This window comes from Wickerhamomyces ciferrii, contig 00195, assembly GCF_000313485.1.
Source record: "Wickerhamomyces ciferrii WGS project CAIF00000000 data, strain NRRL Y-1031 F-60-10, contig 00195, whole genome shotgun sequence".
NCBI lineage: Eukaryota > Fungi > Ascomycota > Saccharomycetes > Phaffomycetales > Wickerhamomycetaceae > Hansenula > Hansenula ciferrii.
Window position 1 is genome coordinate 54,697 of NW_011887545.1, and position 17,146 is coordinate 71,842.

At 30.8% G+C, this 17,146-nt stretch overlaps 9 protein-coding genes across 9 annotated transcripts; 4 read left to right on the forward strand and 5 right to left on the reverse strand.

Moving 5' to 3' along the window:
- Positions 1-27: 27 nt before the first annotated feature.
- On the reverse strand, positions 28-1,503 carry BN7_4978 (PalH/RIM21 family protein; the record flags this gene model as incomplete). The annotated part of the gene is made up of 1 exon (XM_011274446.1): positions 28-1,503. The coding sequence occupies one exon, from the start codon at positions 1,501-1,503 to the stop codon at positions 28-30; it is 1,476 nt and encodes a 491-aa protein (XP_011272748.1).
- Positions 1,504-1,807: 304 nt separating this feature from the next.
- On the reverse strand, positions 1,808-3,664 carry BN7_4979 (Muscle M-line assembly protein unc-89; the record flags this gene model as incomplete). The annotated part of the gene is made up of 1 exon (XM_011274447.1): positions 1,808-3,664. One exon carries the CDS (start codon positions 3,662-3,664, stop codon positions 1,808-1,810), a length of 1,857 nt encoding a protein of 618 aa, XP_011272749.1.
- An 822-nt stretch (positions 3,665-4,486) lies between these two features.
- BN7_4980 (3-oxoacyl-[acyl-carrier-protein] reductase) lies at positions 4,487-5,275 on the reverse strand (the record flags this gene model as incomplete). Its single annotated transcript, XM_011274448.1, has 1 exon — positions 4,487-5,275. The coding sequence occupies one exon, from the start codon at positions 5,273-5,275 to the stop codon at positions 4,487-4,489; it is 789 nt and encodes a 262-aa protein (XP_011272750.1).
- Positions 5,276-5,549: 274 nt separating this feature from the next.
- On the reverse strand, positions 5,550-6,344 carry BN7_4981 (3-oxoacyl-[acyl-carrier-protein] reductase; the record flags this gene model as incomplete). The annotated part of the gene is made up of 1 exon (XM_011274449.1): positions 5,550-6,344. The coding sequence occupies one exon, from the start codon at positions 6,342-6,344 to the stop codon at positions 5,550-5,552; it is 795 nt and encodes a 264-aa protein (XP_011272751.1).
- An 826-nt stretch (positions 6,345-7,170) lies between these two features.
- Positions 7,171-8,670, forward strand: EXG1 (Glucan 1,3-beta-glucosidase 1; the record flags this gene model as incomplete). The annotated part of the gene is made up of 1 exon (XM_011274450.1): positions 7,171-8,670. One exon carries the CDS (start codon positions 7,171-7,173, stop codon positions 8,668-8,670), a length of 1,500 nt encoding a protein of 499 aa, XP_011272752.1.
- Positions 8,671-9,380: 710 nt separating this feature from the next.
- On the forward strand, positions 9,381-10,739 carry BN7_4983 (glycoside hydrolase family 76 protein; the record flags this gene model as incomplete). The annotated part of the gene is made up of 1 exon (XM_011274451.1): positions 9,381-10,739. The coding sequence occupies one exon, from the start codon at positions 9,381-9,383 to the stop codon at positions 10,737-10,739; it is 1,359 nt and encodes a 452-aa protein (XP_011272753.1).
- A 236-nt stretch (positions 10,740-10,975) lies between these two features.
- POF1 (nicotinamide-nucleotide adenylyltransferase) lies at positions 10,976-11,800 on the forward strand (the record flags this gene model as incomplete). The annotated part of the gene is made up of 1 exon (XM_011274452.1): positions 10,976-11,800. The coding sequence occupies one exon, from the start codon at positions 10,976-10,978 to the stop codon at positions 11,798-11,800; it is 825 nt and encodes a 274-aa protein (XP_011272754.1).
- Positions 11,801-11,834: 34 nt separating this feature from the next.
- Positions 11,835-13,433, reverse strand: BN7_4985 (putative phosphomethylpyrimidine kinase 2; the record flags this gene model as incomplete). The annotated part of the gene is made up of 1 exon (XM_011274453.1): positions 11,835-13,433. The coding sequence occupies one exon, from the start codon at positions 13,431-13,433 to the stop codon at positions 11,835-11,837; it is 1,599 nt and encodes a 532-aa protein (XP_011272755.1).
- A 687-nt stretch (positions 13,434-14,120) lies between these two features.
- SEC8 (exocyst subunit SEC8) lies at positions 14,121-16,649 on the forward strand (the record flags this gene model as incomplete). The annotated part of the gene is made up of 1 exon (XM_011274454.1): positions 14,121-16,649. The coding sequence occupies one exon, from the start codon at positions 14,121-14,123 to the stop codon at positions 16,647-16,649; it is 2,529 nt and encodes an 842-aa protein (XP_011272756.1).
- Between the last annotated feature and the right edge of the window lie 497 nt (positions 16,650-17,146).

The window sequence follows — 17,146 nt, forward strand, 5'->3', positions numbered from 1 at the left end:
AATATACAAAGTTTAGTCATAATTTCGTTAGTTGTATTTGTTTTGGTCGTCATTTGTTTCATGGGATTCCTGGGTAGATTCTTCGTTGATACGAGGGGTGGGGCCTTTGCTTCGTGGTGGTTCAGAAGAAGCTGGTCTCATACTTAAAGGTGTATCTCGACTTCCTGCAAAAGAAGAAGGAGTGTTCCTTAGATACCGATGATCTATGTTAAACTCTGGGTGATTATCATACGATACTGCTGACCCTTGATATGAGCTTTGTCTTGATAGTCCATCTACCATCTCTATGAATGACACATCTTCTGGATGATCCGAGTTTGCCTGGGAATATTGATGAGTTTTCGTTTGAAAATATTTTTGTAACTTACCCCAGAAATTTAATGATGATAAAAGTGTAAGTAAATTCAAACTCTTGAGGATATATCCATTATTATGATGATGTTTTGGATCTAAATTAGGATTCATTGGGTCATCTAAGAAACTATCATTGGAAATCCTTCTCCCCAAGACAGCTTTTCTTTCATATTTCAATTCCATTATTCTTATTGTATGAATCCATTCCCAAATAACCACTATAGAAGATAAAATAGCAAATGAAAAAATATATGATGACCACGTTCTCAAAGAATATGAAATAACATCTATAGTACAAAAAACAAATGGTGTCAACATTATAATCCAGCTGAAAACTGCTAAAGCCATTGTTTTCCTATTGTATGCAAATTGTCTTTTTCTAATAGTATATCTAGCAACTTGACAAATAAATATTATCAACATCAAGTAGTCAAAAGCATAATGTATACCTTTTATAGCTTTAAATCCTGGTTCATTATTATCCATTCTTGTATATAAAAATCCATATGCTAATCTAATTGCAAAATTTATAATACTTAAAATACATCCACATATAATTATTTTCTTTTTATATGAATATTTTGATATTTGAACCATTATATCAACCCATGAAATCCAAACTAATAATGTGGATATGGATCGTACAACAAGATAACTTGTACCAAATGTTATACAATTTTTAACTTCATCCATATCTGAATAATTTTGACTATATTGACATTGTAAAATTTTAGTTAATTTGACCAGCATAACACTATGACTAACTGAAAAAAATAAATTTGTTAAAATTAAAGAATTGGGTATAGTATTTGAAGCAAGAAACAATAGTAAAAACATCATCCAACTAGCTGTAGTGGTACCTGATAAAACAAATGATATAGTTGCAACACCTCCAACAAATGATTCTTTATTATAAAACATTGGTTCTAATTCATTTGAAATTTCCATCACCTCATTCTTAAACTCCGTACTATTGAACACTGCTGATGTTATATTCGTAATGTAATAAGCTGGAAATGATAGTTCAATAAATTTCTCTGGTGTTGTTATTGTTCCCGCAGTTAATTCATAGACATCAAACTCTCCGAACCCTCCCAGGAGCTCTTTGAACAACCTGTAGGCATCCAGATCTTCCCGCAGTTGTGCCATCTCTATACTTATGACTGGAAGCTTCTATCAAAATACCACTGACCTGAACACACTTGAACAAATATAGCTTCTTTCCAAAAATGCAGTTAATCAGACCCTTTTTTGATAATCAACAGTTTTTCTTTTTTATAAAAATTCGCGGGTGATAATTAAATAGCCTACACAGTAAATAGTACATACCAATTAAGCAAAAAGATTCTATAAATATAAACTTTTCATATTAAAACACTATAATTCATTATACACATAGTTTTTGTTTCTATTCTAATTTCCCTCTTGTAAATGATCGTTTTATATTCCCTGGTCATTGACTCTTCCTGTAATACCCGTTACTGTGTCCCTTTTTATAATTCGAATTACCGAATCTTGGTTTCCCATTAAAATTAATGTTATTACCGTTATAATTACTATTATTAATATGCCCATTAGCTTTCTGTGATACTTTATATCCATTATTGTTTCTACCATTCAATTCTCTCAGACTAACATTTATAATGTAACATCTCATTTTGAAAAAAACATCTTCTTCAGCCTGGATATTGGTCTTTATTGAAGGTAATGAAACTCGAACTTCCACTGTATCTTTAGCTTTTGATGTAATCAATTTAGGTTGTAACTCTCTAACAAACATGAAATTATTTATACCTCTTTTATAAAAAGTTGAGGCAAAACCTTCTGGGTAATATTGATCATTTGTTGATAAATTTGGCTTCTTGAGCTCTTGTTGTGTTGTATTATTTTTCATATTGACACTTGTATTACTATTAATTCTTGATCCCGGGAATGAAACTGGTATATTAATAGATGACAATGATGATGATGATGATGGTGGAGGTGGTGTTTGTGAAGAAAAATATGGATTTCCAGAGGATGATTCCAGTTCTAGTTCAAATGTTGAAGTTTTCAGATAACTTGGATGTATAGTTTTAGGTCCAATGGTTTTAATGATACCATCAATGCTTTCCTCAATTGACTTTTTATTAGTTAATTCTTCAACGAATTTGTCAGAAGCCGATCTTAATGGTTGAGTTGGAATGGGGGATGATTTCTCTTGCTTGATATTAGGTGAAGGAAAAAATCTTGATGTAATTCTGGTCTGAGATTCTAAACCAATTCTTTTCAAAGGATCATCGTTTTTTTCAATTGAGCTTTGAGGGTTCTGATTGAATGGTGACCAAAGAAATGAATCACTTTTTGCTGATAATTGTCTATCATCATTACCCCATAGATTAAAATTTGTACTCCACGGATTATTTTCTGGTATATTAGGGGAGCTTATTTGAGGATAGCCATTATGTAACATTGAATCAGGTGTTTGGTTATTAATATTTTTGTTGTTGTTGTTATTGAATTGTTTATTGAAAAAGATGGATTCTGATGAAAGTTGTCTTGTATTATTCAAGTTGAAAAAATCCACTGGTGATTCGATAAATAAATCATTATTATTATTGTTATTATTTGATGTTGAGATTAAAGGTGATTGATTCAATGATTGAATACCTGTTGGGGTTTGTGAAGATTTTCTAAAGCTTGCTAATTTTGTATTTGTTGAAGCCCAAGATGAATCATTAGTTTGAGTATTTTTAGTTTCATTATGTATTTGATTTTGTAAATCTAGCCACATGTTATCCTCCTCTTCTTCATTTGTAGTCTCTGCTGTTAATTGTTGTGTTGTATCTGGTGATGGTATCTGGTCTGGTAATGATGGAACAGTTTCTGGTGTTTGTGTTGTACTATTAAGTTGTTTGGGTTGTTCAGGGGTTTCTTGAACATTTGATACTATATTCTTATTTTTAATATTTTCAATATTTGAATTGTTCTCTTTGGTAGTGGATGGAGTATCATTCTTTCCTTTGGGAGTTATTTGATTATTCTTTAGTTCAGGAGATGATGACCTGCTATTCCAAACAGGTGCTGGAGAATTCTCTTTTGGTGATTCAGATATTTTTTTTTCTAATTTTGATCTATTGACAGTATTCAATTTTTTAGAAACCAATTTCAATTTAGTTGTAGAGCCATTTGATTTCTTTTTAAGTGCTAATGAACTTGTAGAAGATTTCCCATCTTGATTCTCAGATAAACTAGCTTGTTGTCTGAATAAACTATTCACAGATTGAGATTTAAATTGTTTCTTGGACCTCAGAGCATCATTTGTGGACATCCTCAGATGGATCTACTTATTCTGTCAATATCAGGGTATTCTTTTGGTTCCAAAATATCTTGAACTATAGCTTTGAAACAGCTAAACCTTCCTTGTTTCCCAACGTGTACGTATGTAATTCACTTTGTAATTATGGGAGATCGAATTGATTTTTTTTTAACCTCTAAATTTTTTGCAGGGAAAAAACACAAATATCACGAAAAACCGTTGCTTATGTAATGATTGGTAAGCAATAAACTAAGATATGGAATATTAGATATTAAAAGATATTTTTGTATAAAGAAGGAGAGTTTAAAATATTCATATATGGTCCTTTAAAGGTAAAGTATCTCATAGTGCTTTCAAAAAGGTGTTTTTCAAAGTTTGAAATTTTGTGTTTTTTTAATTACTACATTTTGAAAGTTAATATTAAAGAAATATAAGTCCATATTTCAAAAAACTTTAAATTTAGTTTTGTTGAATTTCGCCTAAATAACACTACAAAAACATACTATGGCACTCAATTATACTTTTTATGATTTTTTCAAGCTCTTAATACGTTATTTTGGGCTCAAAAGTAAGTTTTATTAAAATTCAAGAGCTTTCAAGCTAAACCCGATAAACTCCGACGTACAATATATCGAAAGTCTATATTATATGAATAAAATTAAAACTAATTCCTGGGCACAATTGTAATACAGATTTGAAATTGAGAGTTAAATCATTTCACGATATATGAGCCTACAATAATAAAAAAAAAATGAAATATGATATATATTAAGCCAGTTAGATACTATGCTCATATTACTAGCTATAATACTTATCATCAATCTCTTAGCTAATTCATCTTTGCATATCAGCATCTCTCATTGAAGCTTGATGAGTAGGGAGCAACATTAATTCAGCCACCTGAACATTTGGTGGTCTTGATGTACTCCAAATAATCCCCTCTGCAATATCTTTTGAACTAAGTGGTTCATAAATCTGATAAACTTTTTCAGCTTTTAAAGAATCACCATCATGTCTCACAGATGCAAATTCTGTTTGTACTAAACCTGGTAATATTTCAATAATTCTAACATTTGTATCTTTGAATTCTTTTCTCAAGACATCAGAAAATGTTGATATAGCAGTTTTAGTTAAACAATAAATTGCCCCACCGATATAAGGATCTTTACCACTAATTGAACTAATATTAACAACGTCACCTGTATTTCTAAATTTGAAAGATTTAACCACAATTTGTGTTAATGTTATTAGACCGGTTAAATTTGTGTTAATCATATTTGTAACATCTGAGTGTGGAATATCACCAATGTTTTTCAATCCATGTGCAAACCCAGCATTATTAACAAGAATATCTAATTTGTTAATTAGTTCTTGATTAGAATCACCCCATTGTAAAATAAGATCTGTTTGTGATAAATCAATTGATTGAACAACAATTTTAGTATTTGGCAATTTTGTTTTAATATATTTTTGAACTTCTTTCAATTTATCAAATCTTCTTGCTAATAAAATTAGGGATATTTCCCCATTTGTAACTTCAGCATAGGTCTTTGCTGTTGCTTCACCAATACCACTGGAAGCACCTGTGATTAGCACTGTTTTACCCTTAAGTGATTCGAACATTAAAGAATAGCTATGAATCTATCAAGTTAATAGTTTGAAAGTCATAAAATTGTCGAAATTAGATCATTGATATAGGTGTTGGATCTTTTGAGGGTTTAATTTTATTTATCCTTTTTTCGCTGTATGCTACCCCGGATTTTTTTCCCTTTTAATATAATCTCTACGACATTGAACATTTCAGAACGCGATCAAAGCTACAAATCAGGCTAAAAGTTCGTTCATAATCCATATATTATATTATCAAAATTTCATGAAAAGTACTGGTGGAGCTAAATCATCTGTATGCCTTATCACTCATTGTTGCTTGATGTGTAGGTAAAATCACAACTTGACTAACTGAACAGTTTTCACGTCTAGAAGTGATATAAATGATTAAATCAGCAATATCATCTGCATTTAAAGGTTCATAATCTTTGTATACATTATTAACTTTAGTCTCATCACCATTAAATCTTGTATTTGAGAAATTTGTTCTAATAATACCTGGTTCAATTAATGAAACTCTGATGTTATAGTTAATCAATTCTTTTCTTAATGAAGTGGTGAATGTTGAAACTGCACCTTTTGTTGCACAATAAGCTGAACCACCAGGATATGGATCTTCTGCTGCAAGTGAACCTAATTGAATTATATCACCTTTATTGTTTTTCTTGAAAATTGGAACAATCAATTGAGTTAATGTAATCATACCTAAAATATTTGTACTAAACATTAAATCAATATCTTTTTGATCAATTTCACCAACTTTTTCTAAACCTCTTGCTAAACCTGCATTATTTATAAGGATATCCAAGTTTTCAATCAATGATTTAGGTATTTTTTGGAAAAATTCATGAATTTTTTCAGATTTAGATAAATCACCATAACTTGTATAAACATCATCATTTGTTAAGTTGGTGTATTTTTGCAAATACTCATTTTTCAAATCTTTTAATCTATTTTCATTAATATCAATTAATATTAATTTGATTTTACCTTCAGTCTTTTTCAGGTATTCTCTTGTTGTTGCTTCTCCATTACCTGATGCAGCACCAGTAATGAGTACAATTTTGTTATCCAATCTTGACATATTGAACAATGTTTTTGAAGACTAGAAGACAAAGAACTCATTGTCCCTAAAGTGAAGTAGTGGCTCTTTTATAATCATCCATATTGAATTTACTTCCCAGTGAACTCCTCATTAATAAGTCATCAAAGCATGAAAAGACTCAATTTTCATCTGGGGAAATTAAGTTTAGCCGTTTATTCTTTTGAAATAACCACTCAAAAAATGAACAGGGACAATGAAGGAAAAAGAAAATTGACAATGGAATATTTATACAAACAGACTTTCCATCACATTAATTAGGCTACTGTGATATTAGCATGATCAGTTATCAGTTATCAGTGGTCAGGGATATCACAACCAGTACCTTTCACTACACAGCCTGACATAAGCACAGTGTCAGCACCAGTATATATGGGGGTTGGTGCAAATGAAGAATGAGACGAAAAGGTTTTGTTTACTATTTAGTTGGTATCTACTAGATTCAAGTTGCATCTTCTGGCTAAATGAACAGCTACCAGATATACTATGTCGTTGTCTCATAAACTCATGCCCTAATTGAAAACCACAAGTCAAAGATTTCGAAATTGTCAATGCAGGGTTTCCAAGAATTTATGTTTACACAAAGACGAGATTTGAGTCAAAAAGACGTGGAATTTAAGACACAAACACACAAAACCACAAAATCCAAAGGGGTTCAACTTTCAAAGCTTTTGTGAAGGCTCAGAGTGTTCCCTGTCTCTTGTCACTCATTGACACATCATCATCATCAGCACAAGTGTGGGTGGGAGTCAAAGTTATTCACAATTCATTATAATTTCAAAGATCTCAAGTGCCAAAAATAGAAACCATGTTACTTAATACACTGATTTTAAGTGTCATATCATTACAATTATGTTCAGCATTTCATATCAAGAGAAATTTGAACGGATCAGATGACTCCATCTGGGATTATGATGATGAAGATAAAAAAATCCAAGGTGTCACATTTGGTGGTTGGTTTGTTCTTGAACCATATATCACACCTTCATTATTTGAACAATTTGGTGATGATGAAACCGAGATTCCAGTGGATGAATATACATTTACTCAACAATTAGGGAAAGAAGAAGCTCAGAAACAATTGGATGAGCATTGGGCTACTTGGTATACCGAAAAAGATTTTAAAGATGCTAAGAATTTTGGTTTAAATTTGATTAGATTACCAATTGGTTATTGGGCTTTTGGTTTATTAGATGACGATCCTTATGTTCAAGGTCAAGAAAAATACTTAGATAAGGCTATTGAATGGGCAAAGGAAAACGATTTGAAAGTTTGGGTTGATTTACATGGTCTTCCAGGTTCTCAGAATGGGTTTGATAATAGTGGTAAAAGAGGTAATGTAACATGGCAAGATGAAGAAGAAAACATTAAACTTTCTTACAAAACTTTAAGTTATATATTTGGTAAATATGGTGTAGAGAATTATACAGATACAGTCATTGGTATTGAAATCGCCAATGAACCATTTGGACCAAAATTGAATATTACTGAACTATATGAATTTTATTATAATAATTATTATGACTTTAGAGTTGAACAAGAATCAAGAAATACATTTGTTATTCATGATGCTTTTGAACTAATAGGTTATTGGAATCATCATTTAAATAATGATTACCCTAATGTTTCAAAACCTTTTATTAATGATGAATTACATGATAAAGGTCTTTCTAAAAATTATTTCCATGATATTGTTGTTGATCATCATCATTATGAAGTTTTCAGTGTTGAAGCAGTTAAAGAATCACCAAATACTAGAGCTCAAAATATTAGAAATCTTGGTGAAGGTATTGCCAAAGAACAAGAGTATCACCCTTCAATTGTTGGTGAATGGTCAGGTGCTATCACTGATTGTGCTAAATGGTTAAACGGTGTTGGAACAGGTGCAAGATACGATGACACATTCAATGAAACACAATTGATTAGAGCAAACAGTGTCAATGGTACTCAAGAATCTTTATTTAAATTCAAAGATGAAAAAAAATCTTGTGAAAATGTTACATATTATGAAGATTTTTCTGATGAACATAAAGAACATATTCGTCATTACATTGAAATACAATTGATTACTTATGAAAATACCAATGCAGGATGGATTTTCTGGAATTATAAAACTGAAACTGCAATTGAATGGGATTTTAAGAAACTTGTTGAAAAAGATTTGTTCCCACATCCATTTGATGATTATAAATATTTTTACAAGAATGGTACTCAAATTTCAGAAAGTGCTGCATCTTCAACTACCAATTCATTCAGTTTATTTACAATTACACTGATTGCTTTAGTTGTTTCATTCATTATTGGTTAGATTATAGATTAAATTATTTTGCATTATTGTTTGTTTTGTTTTTTTAAAAAGTTTGAAGTTTGCAGTTTATTTATATAGATATAAACACTGAACATTAGTAATTAATCAGTAGTATTAGCGTTGATAGTAGACTCTTCAAAATGGATATTATTGTCCGCCATTAAATCAAAATTAATTAAAAGAGATGTTTATAGACGTAGCGACGTAGCTCATGCTCGTTTTCGCGTTATTATTTTTTTTTCGCTTTTTTGGCACAACCTTTTTTTGCGCTCTTGCACATTTTCGAGCAGATTCCCAAAAATAAACACAGAAAGAAGGCTGTATGAGCTATATTGGTAGATTGACGATAATTTTTAATGTTTACTTATTATATTCACATTGTAATTCTTTAGTAAGCCGACAAAAGATTGAAGCAAAGTTTGACTGGAAACTTGATCCAATTCAAAACCTTGAACCAAAGACGAAAGTGCAATCAACTAACCTTTTGGGAACAATTTTGGCGTTTTTTGGCGGACATCTAGACAGGTACCATTGCATAATTTTTAGCTTGGCTTTTTTTAAAGTTTAACATCTCAAACTGATAATCAAGCAAGAAACAGAAACATAAATTACAATAAAACCAAAGAAAATTTTGAAGATTAAGAGATAAATAGATATAAATTGAAGAGTTATTTCAATACTACTCAAGTCTGGAAGGAAATTGCTTAAAAATGAAGCTTCTAGGTCTTTTTACATCCATAGCATTGTTCATATTTAGTACAATAGCCGTTGATTTAGATATAAGTGATAAAGACTCAATTTGTTCAGCAGCAGCACTTATAGCTGATGGTACATTAGATTATTATGAAGGTGATAAATATGGTGGTACAGTAGGAATGTTTTCAAATCCTTACTATTGGTGGGAATCTGGTGAAGCTATGGGTAGTTTAATTGGTCATTGGTTTTTCTGTCAAAACGATACATACGAAGATCTAATTTATAATGCTTTAATTGCACAAAAGGGTGATGATAATGATTATATACCAAAAAATCAAAGTACTACAGAAGGTAATGATGATCAAGGTTTCTGGGGTATAGCTGTTTTAGAAGCTGCGGAAAGAAATTTTACAAATCCAAAAGATGATGATACACCTGGTTGGATTGCTATGGCCCAAGCTGTTTTCAATACAATGTGGTTAAGATGGGATCCTGATCATTGTGGTGGTGGTTTAAGATGGCAAATTTTTACATGGAATTCAGGTTATTCTTATAAGAATACTATTTCTACTGCATGTATGTTCAACATTGCATGTAGATTGGGTAGATACACAGGGAATGATACCTACTTTGATGTGGCCGAAAAAGCTTACCAGTGGTTGGTTGATGTCAAGTTTGTTGTTGAAGGTGATGAAATGCAAGTATATGATGGTGCTGAAATTGATGATAATTGTACTGATATCACAAAATCAGAATGGTCATATAATTATGGGCTATTACTTGCAGGCTGTGCATATGCCTATAATTCTACAGAAGATGACACATGGGGTGATAGAGTTGATTCTTTATTGAAAGGTTGTGATATATTTTTCGAAGATGATATTATGTATGAAAAGGGTTGCCAAAGCTCAGGCACTTGTAATAATGATCAACGTTCATTCAAATCTATTTTTTCGAGATCTTTAGGACAAACAGCACAATTGGTCCCTTCCACAGCTAGTACTATACAAAATTGGTTACAAAAAAGTGCTGAAGGAGCAGCAAAATCATGTTCAGGTGGTACCGATGGTCATACTTGTGGTCTTGATTGGACCAAAGGTAGTTGGGATAATAAATATGGTCTTGGTGAAGAAATTTCAGCTTTAGAGGTTATACAAAATCTTCTAATTGATGAAAGACCAGCACCATTAACAAATGATACAGGTGGTACCTCTAAAGGTGACGCATCTGCTGGATCAAACCCTTCAGGTTCACAAAATCAATTAAATCAGGATGATTTAAAAATCACAGGGAGGGATAAAGCTGGTAGTGGTATTTTAACTGCAATTGTCTTATCAGCTTTAGTTGGTGGCGCTATATGGATGATCTTGTAGACCAAGCTATTATTCATTCATTATATTATATATAAACAAATATTCAAATGTATATTGTACAATATATTTATATTAAAACGAGATCTTTGACACATTTCCGATAAAGGTATATTTCCGAAAAATAGTGCTGAATTTAAAAAAACATCATGAGATTCTAGTTATCTTACTTCACTTATGAAAGAAATCATCAACAAATCACACAACCCATAGACAATATAATATAGTAAATCTGCCAAATGAGTATAGAGGTTCCACCACTACGATTTCTCAAGCAATTGCAAAATTTTAAAAACTTAAAAAAAGGGTTTGAAGTTGTTTACTCTAACCATGGAGAAAAACCATTAAATCAGAACATTTCAAGACTTTGCATCTTAGATTCATCATTTAATCCACCCACAAAAGGTCATCTCACACTCGTTTCAAAAACCATTGACTACTACACACAAGATCAGAAGACCTCAATTGATGACATACATGTTGTTTTACTTCTGGCAATCAATAATGCGGACAAATTACCTAAACCAGCACAATTTGAATCAAGATTAGATATGATGGCATTATTTGCAGATCACATTCAACAAAAATTTGAAGTACCAGTCACAGTTGCACTCACAGAGTATCCAAAATTTATCGATAAGGCAAAAGCTCTTGAAACATGGGTAGATAGTTGGGTACCTGATATGTCAAAAGTTAGATTTGCATTCCTTGTTGGATTTGATACATTGATCAGAATTTTCAATCCTAAATATTATACAGCACTTCCAATATCCCAAGCTTTAAATGAGTTCATACAAAGAAATGATACTTTTTGCCTAACGAGATCTGATGAAGCTAACGAAAGCATTACAGATCAATTCAAGTATGTTCAAGATATCGCAGACGGCAAAACAGATTTACCAACTTCATGGGCCGACAAGATACACTTGATGGAGAATGACCCAGATGCACTAGCTATATCATCATCAGAAGTAAGAGACGGTGTAGAAAAGGCAGATGATGATTGGAAAACACATGTTACGGACGAAGTTGCTCGTTACATTATCAATGAAAAAGTTTATTGAAAATATATACGTTATTTATAAGTACAGCTTAAAATTATTTTTCTTCTTCAACACTTAATGCATCATTCCAGAAATAAACCTCTAATAATGACACATCTGCAAAAATCTTGACCAATTTCAAGGCCTTTTCCGTACTTATACCGATAGAATGCTTTTCAAGACTTTGTCTACCTAATTCCATTGCATCATTGAAATCTTTGGCTCTATAATCTTGAACCCAATCAAAATATTCACCTTCTGTAATTTTCAAATCAGCAGCATTAGCAGCTTCACCATACCCAAATAAACATGGAGATAATGAAACAAGAATTTCAAGCCAATCACCTTGGTGTGCAATATTCAATAAGTGGTCAGCATATTCTTTACCAGCACGACTTAATTCTAAAGATTTTAAGTCATAAACACCATGCTTAGCCAATTTGCCAACATGTAAAGTCATTTCATGAGCAATATTTTCCAAAACACCAGCTTGCATTCTGATACAATCAATATCTGGAGCAACAGCAGCTGCTAGTGCGTTAACTCTAGCGTATGTTGTTAGATAAGCATGATCTTGTTTTAAATAATGAACAAATTGATGTTTTGGTAAAGTACCAGATGAAACTTGTGCAACAAATGGATGATTAACATATAATTCCCAAATTGGTTTTACTGTTGGATGATTTTTCAAGAAATCAACAAAATGACCTTCTGTGTATAAAGTATTCAAGTTATTTGTAAGAGCTGGTGGTGATACAATATGGTAAACATGGTTTAATGGCCCATTCCCATGTCCTATTTTTTCCGCTGCAACAATACCACCATGTACATATCTAATAGCTTGATCAATAGAATGTTTAACATCATAACCTTTTGCCAAATTTGCACTGATTGAAGAAGCTAAAGTACAACCAGTACCATGTGTATTTTCAGTTGTTATAAAATCTGACTTATAAATAGTGAATGTGTTATCAATTGAATGATATAAAACATCTGTTATGAATTTTTCATTACCTGAAGATGCAACTTTGTTATTTGAATCCCATGGAATATGACCACCTTTTAACAAGACACTAACAACACCTGTTTCAGTTTGAATGATTTTTGCTGCTTTTTGTAAATCTTCCAAAGTTTCAATATCGAAATCTTTATTTAAATACTTTAAAATTTCTTTAGCTTCAAGATAATTAGGTGTTAATAATGTAGCTTTTTTGATTAATTTATCAATTGCTCTAAGTAAAACATCTTTTTTACTCAATGTAGCTCCTGTAGTAGCGACCAACACAGGATCTATAACAAATGGTTTACCAACATGATATTTAGTAACATAATCAGCTAAAACATCAATAGCATCAACAGTCAATAAGCCTGTCTTAATGACACCAATATCAATATCTGAAAAATTGGCATTTAAAATTTTTTCAAATTGGTCTTTTGTTGTATATTGAACAGCATCAACACCTTTGGTATTTTGTGCAGTTAAAGCAGTGATTGCAGTCAAAGCATAAGCTCCATTAGCAGTGATAGCTTTGACATCTGCTTCAATACCAGCACCACCTGATGAGTCTGATCCAGCAACAGTCAAGACAGTGGAAAGTTTTGAAGGTGAAAGTTCAGGCCATGTGATTGGAATTGTAGTTGATTGTTCAGTCATTTGAAAATAATTAACCTGGTAAGTTTCAAATGATTTAATGCTCAGTATGAAGCTCTTAGAAAGAACAGTAGTGCAATGTAATTCATTTATAAATGAAAAATACGTTCAAACTTCACAGTCGACTTTGCAACTTTGCAACCTCAGATGTTCATTATTTGCCTATGGAAATGTATGCACTTAGTGCAATTAAACGGTATCAGATGCATTCAAGTTGCCTAGAGTGTAAACAATTTCTGAAATGATGAAATAAGACACTGAGGATATTGAATCAGCAATAATCACACCATTTTAACACTTCAATCATTCAGATCAAAGCACCTTTGTTCATCTTAGTTCTTTACAATGCACATACAAAGTTTCAAATTGCGGGACAATTGAAAGCCTATGAATTCCGGTAACTTTTTACACGTGACGCGTCAGCTGATGAGTCGGAACTCACTCACAACCAAATTGATCCCATTGATTTCTATACGTAAACAAATACATCTAAATCAACAAAAGTACACAATTTTAAGAGACATTTGGAATTGGAACTAAACATACAATGTCATCACTCAATGTTCCTAGAAAGACTAGGGGACGTGCACTCTCTGTGAATATGACAGATCAGGCACAAAGATCTAAAATGGAGCAATGTTTAGACAACCTTCAATGTGAGTAGTATAGCCTAAAATGAGATCTTGAGATATGATATTAACCGGGTTATTAGCCACCTTATCAGAGGTAGAATTTAGTTGGAGACAAACAATTGGTGATGATGCAAACCCCTTGGACATCGCTTTACCGTTATTAGATAATACTTCGGTTGGTTTGGCTCATAGACGTGGTGAATTTTTAGATTTGAAAGATCGTATATCAAATGGTCTTCGTCAAACTGTTAACGAACATTTTCAAGCTTTTAATGATAGTGTTGGTTCATATAGATCTGTGGTACAAAGTATAGCTAATTCTCAACATACCTTGAATAAGATTAAAGATACAGTGAACTCAACATCTAAAGATATATCAGAAACAGGTGAAAGTATGGGTTCATTGAATGAAAATGTGAAAAATTATAATGAAATGATTGCCATATTGAATAACATTGAATATATTAAAAAAGCTCCAAATGACCTTGATGATGCATTTAGTGATAAAAACTATTCAAAAGCTCAATTGATTTTACAAAATGTTCAACAAAAGGCTCAAACTTTTAAATTATGGAGTTTACCTGCATTATCAAATTTAGAAAATTATTTCCAAATTCAATCTCAACAATTATTTGAAATATTAATCGAAGAAATTCATAATATAATTTATTCCAAAAAATTATTTAACACTTTTAATAGTGGGAAAGATGAATATAGAAATCCAGAATCTTCAGATTACACCAGTATAGAGAAATATATTATGAGCTCAATTGATACTGATATTTTGGAAACATCAGCAGCAAGTCATTATAACGTTGATAAATTTATAAGATCTTTAATGACATCTAATACCAGATCAACTGAAACGGATCTGAAATCGGGTGTTGAGTCTACATTAGAAGATGATGATAATACTTCAAGTTTAATTACATTTGATGATTCAAATCCTTTCAATCAATTATATCACTTATTAACAATTGTTTATAAATTAGATAAATTACCAACTGCAATTGATATTATCATTCAAAGAAATGCAAATGAAATTAATCAATTGATTAATAGACAAACTGAAGATACTAAACTAAGACATTCTAAAATTATAAAATACCTAAATACAAACACTAAAGCAGATGAATTATCAAAAGGTATTGGTATTGATCAATCTTTGAATAATGATAATTTCAAAACAGTTGTCATTAAAGATTTATTTTGGAATTTTTTCAGAAAATTGTTATTCTTATTACAAAGTGTTCGTGTTATATTGAAAATCATTGAAGAATTAGAAAATAGTGGATTACAAGTGAACTCATCAAGATCTAAACTATCAACAAGTAATGATACATTAACTCTACATAGACTTTGGAGTTCTTTGAAGTCAGAAATTAAAAATCTTGTGTTATCATACATCTCTAATAATGATTTATCACTAAGTTCTAAATTAACAGCAACTTCATCATTGAATGGTAATACAATAAATGGTACCTCTACAACTTCACAAAAAGATAACACATTGTTTCAATTTTATAAAGTTGATTACGATAAAGATCATACAAATCAATTCAAATTAGTATTACAAGATTTATTCCCAGGTTTTATAAATTCAAATGACATGGCCAAAATTGATTCACCATATATTGAAGATTCAAAGTTTTTGAAACAAACAAGATTAATACCTGCAAATATTTTCCATATGAGAATTATCTTAGAACCGTTTTTAACTTTTATTCAAGGTTCAAAATTATTATTAAGTCAAATTGGTAATAATCAACTACAACAACAAGATAATGATGAAACTATACAATTTTTCAATCAATTTATGAATGTTGAATTTTTACCATTATTGGAGGAATCTTTTATACAATTTTATATTGAAGAAGTTGAAGAGATTGATCCGTATGAAGTTTTAGATACAATTGATGAAAAATCAACATTACTATCAACACAAAATTTAAATAAATACCAAAATGGTGAAATATTTAAATTCTTCATTGAGTTTAAAAAATTCTTTAATGATGTTTGCTTTATTTTAAATACTTCATTACAATTCAGAAAAGAATTTTCAAGTATTATTTTCAATTTATTGAACAAATTCCAAGATAAAGTTGAAGAATTTAGTAATGAGTTATTAAATGAGTTGAACAACTATTTTGAACCAAATAGAGAAATTATAAGATCATTACAAGATCCAAGTGCAAAAATCAGTCAACAAGCACTTTCACATATCAATAAGAGTGAATTAAGAAGATTAAAGATTTATGAAAATTTCCAAATCCTAGATAAATCTATTGAATTTATTTCAGATTGGCTTGAAAATTATTTGGTTAAGAAAATTGATTTGAATAAAACAGATTTAAATTTATCAACTATTGAAAAATTAAGAAAAAATTGGTCATTTTTTGAAACATCAAATAATTTTAAAACTCATATAAATCATAATGATGAATTAGATTTAAAAAACTCAACGGTAAGAATCATATTGAATGATGAATTGATTGAAAATTTCCAAGAAATTGTTCATCAGTACAAGATTATAGATAAAAAAGTCAAAAATGTTTTGAATAGATACAATGAACTTTTGAAAGTTTGATAGACCACAGTGATATGTTTGTATATATTTACACTATGAATAATGAATGCCTTTATAATTATAAGTTTTCTTGTGAACCAATGTATATTATATTAAAAGTGATATCGTTATACTAGAGCTAATATACCTGCTTGATCTAAAATTTGCGAAAGTATAATACTTGAAGCTTTACGCAATTTCCTCATTCGGTAGGTCTGTCAACTGTTACCCTAGAAACATTTGCATGTTACCCAGACTACTTATATATATTATGGAGTTCATCTAAGGCCACTTAAGAGTAAAGAGTAAACACTCGAAACTGAAGCTTAGATATTTCAGGTTCATATTGATGGATGTAAGCCGATAAGGAAGAAGATTAAAGACTTCTAACTCACCATGGTATATACGTTGTAAATAAAACGATTTGAATACTATTGTTGTGATACCAAAGCGGTAATGGTTAAGTACCACCCGCGAATTTCCATAGAAGATTCGTGAAAATTTTCATTTTTTCAAAG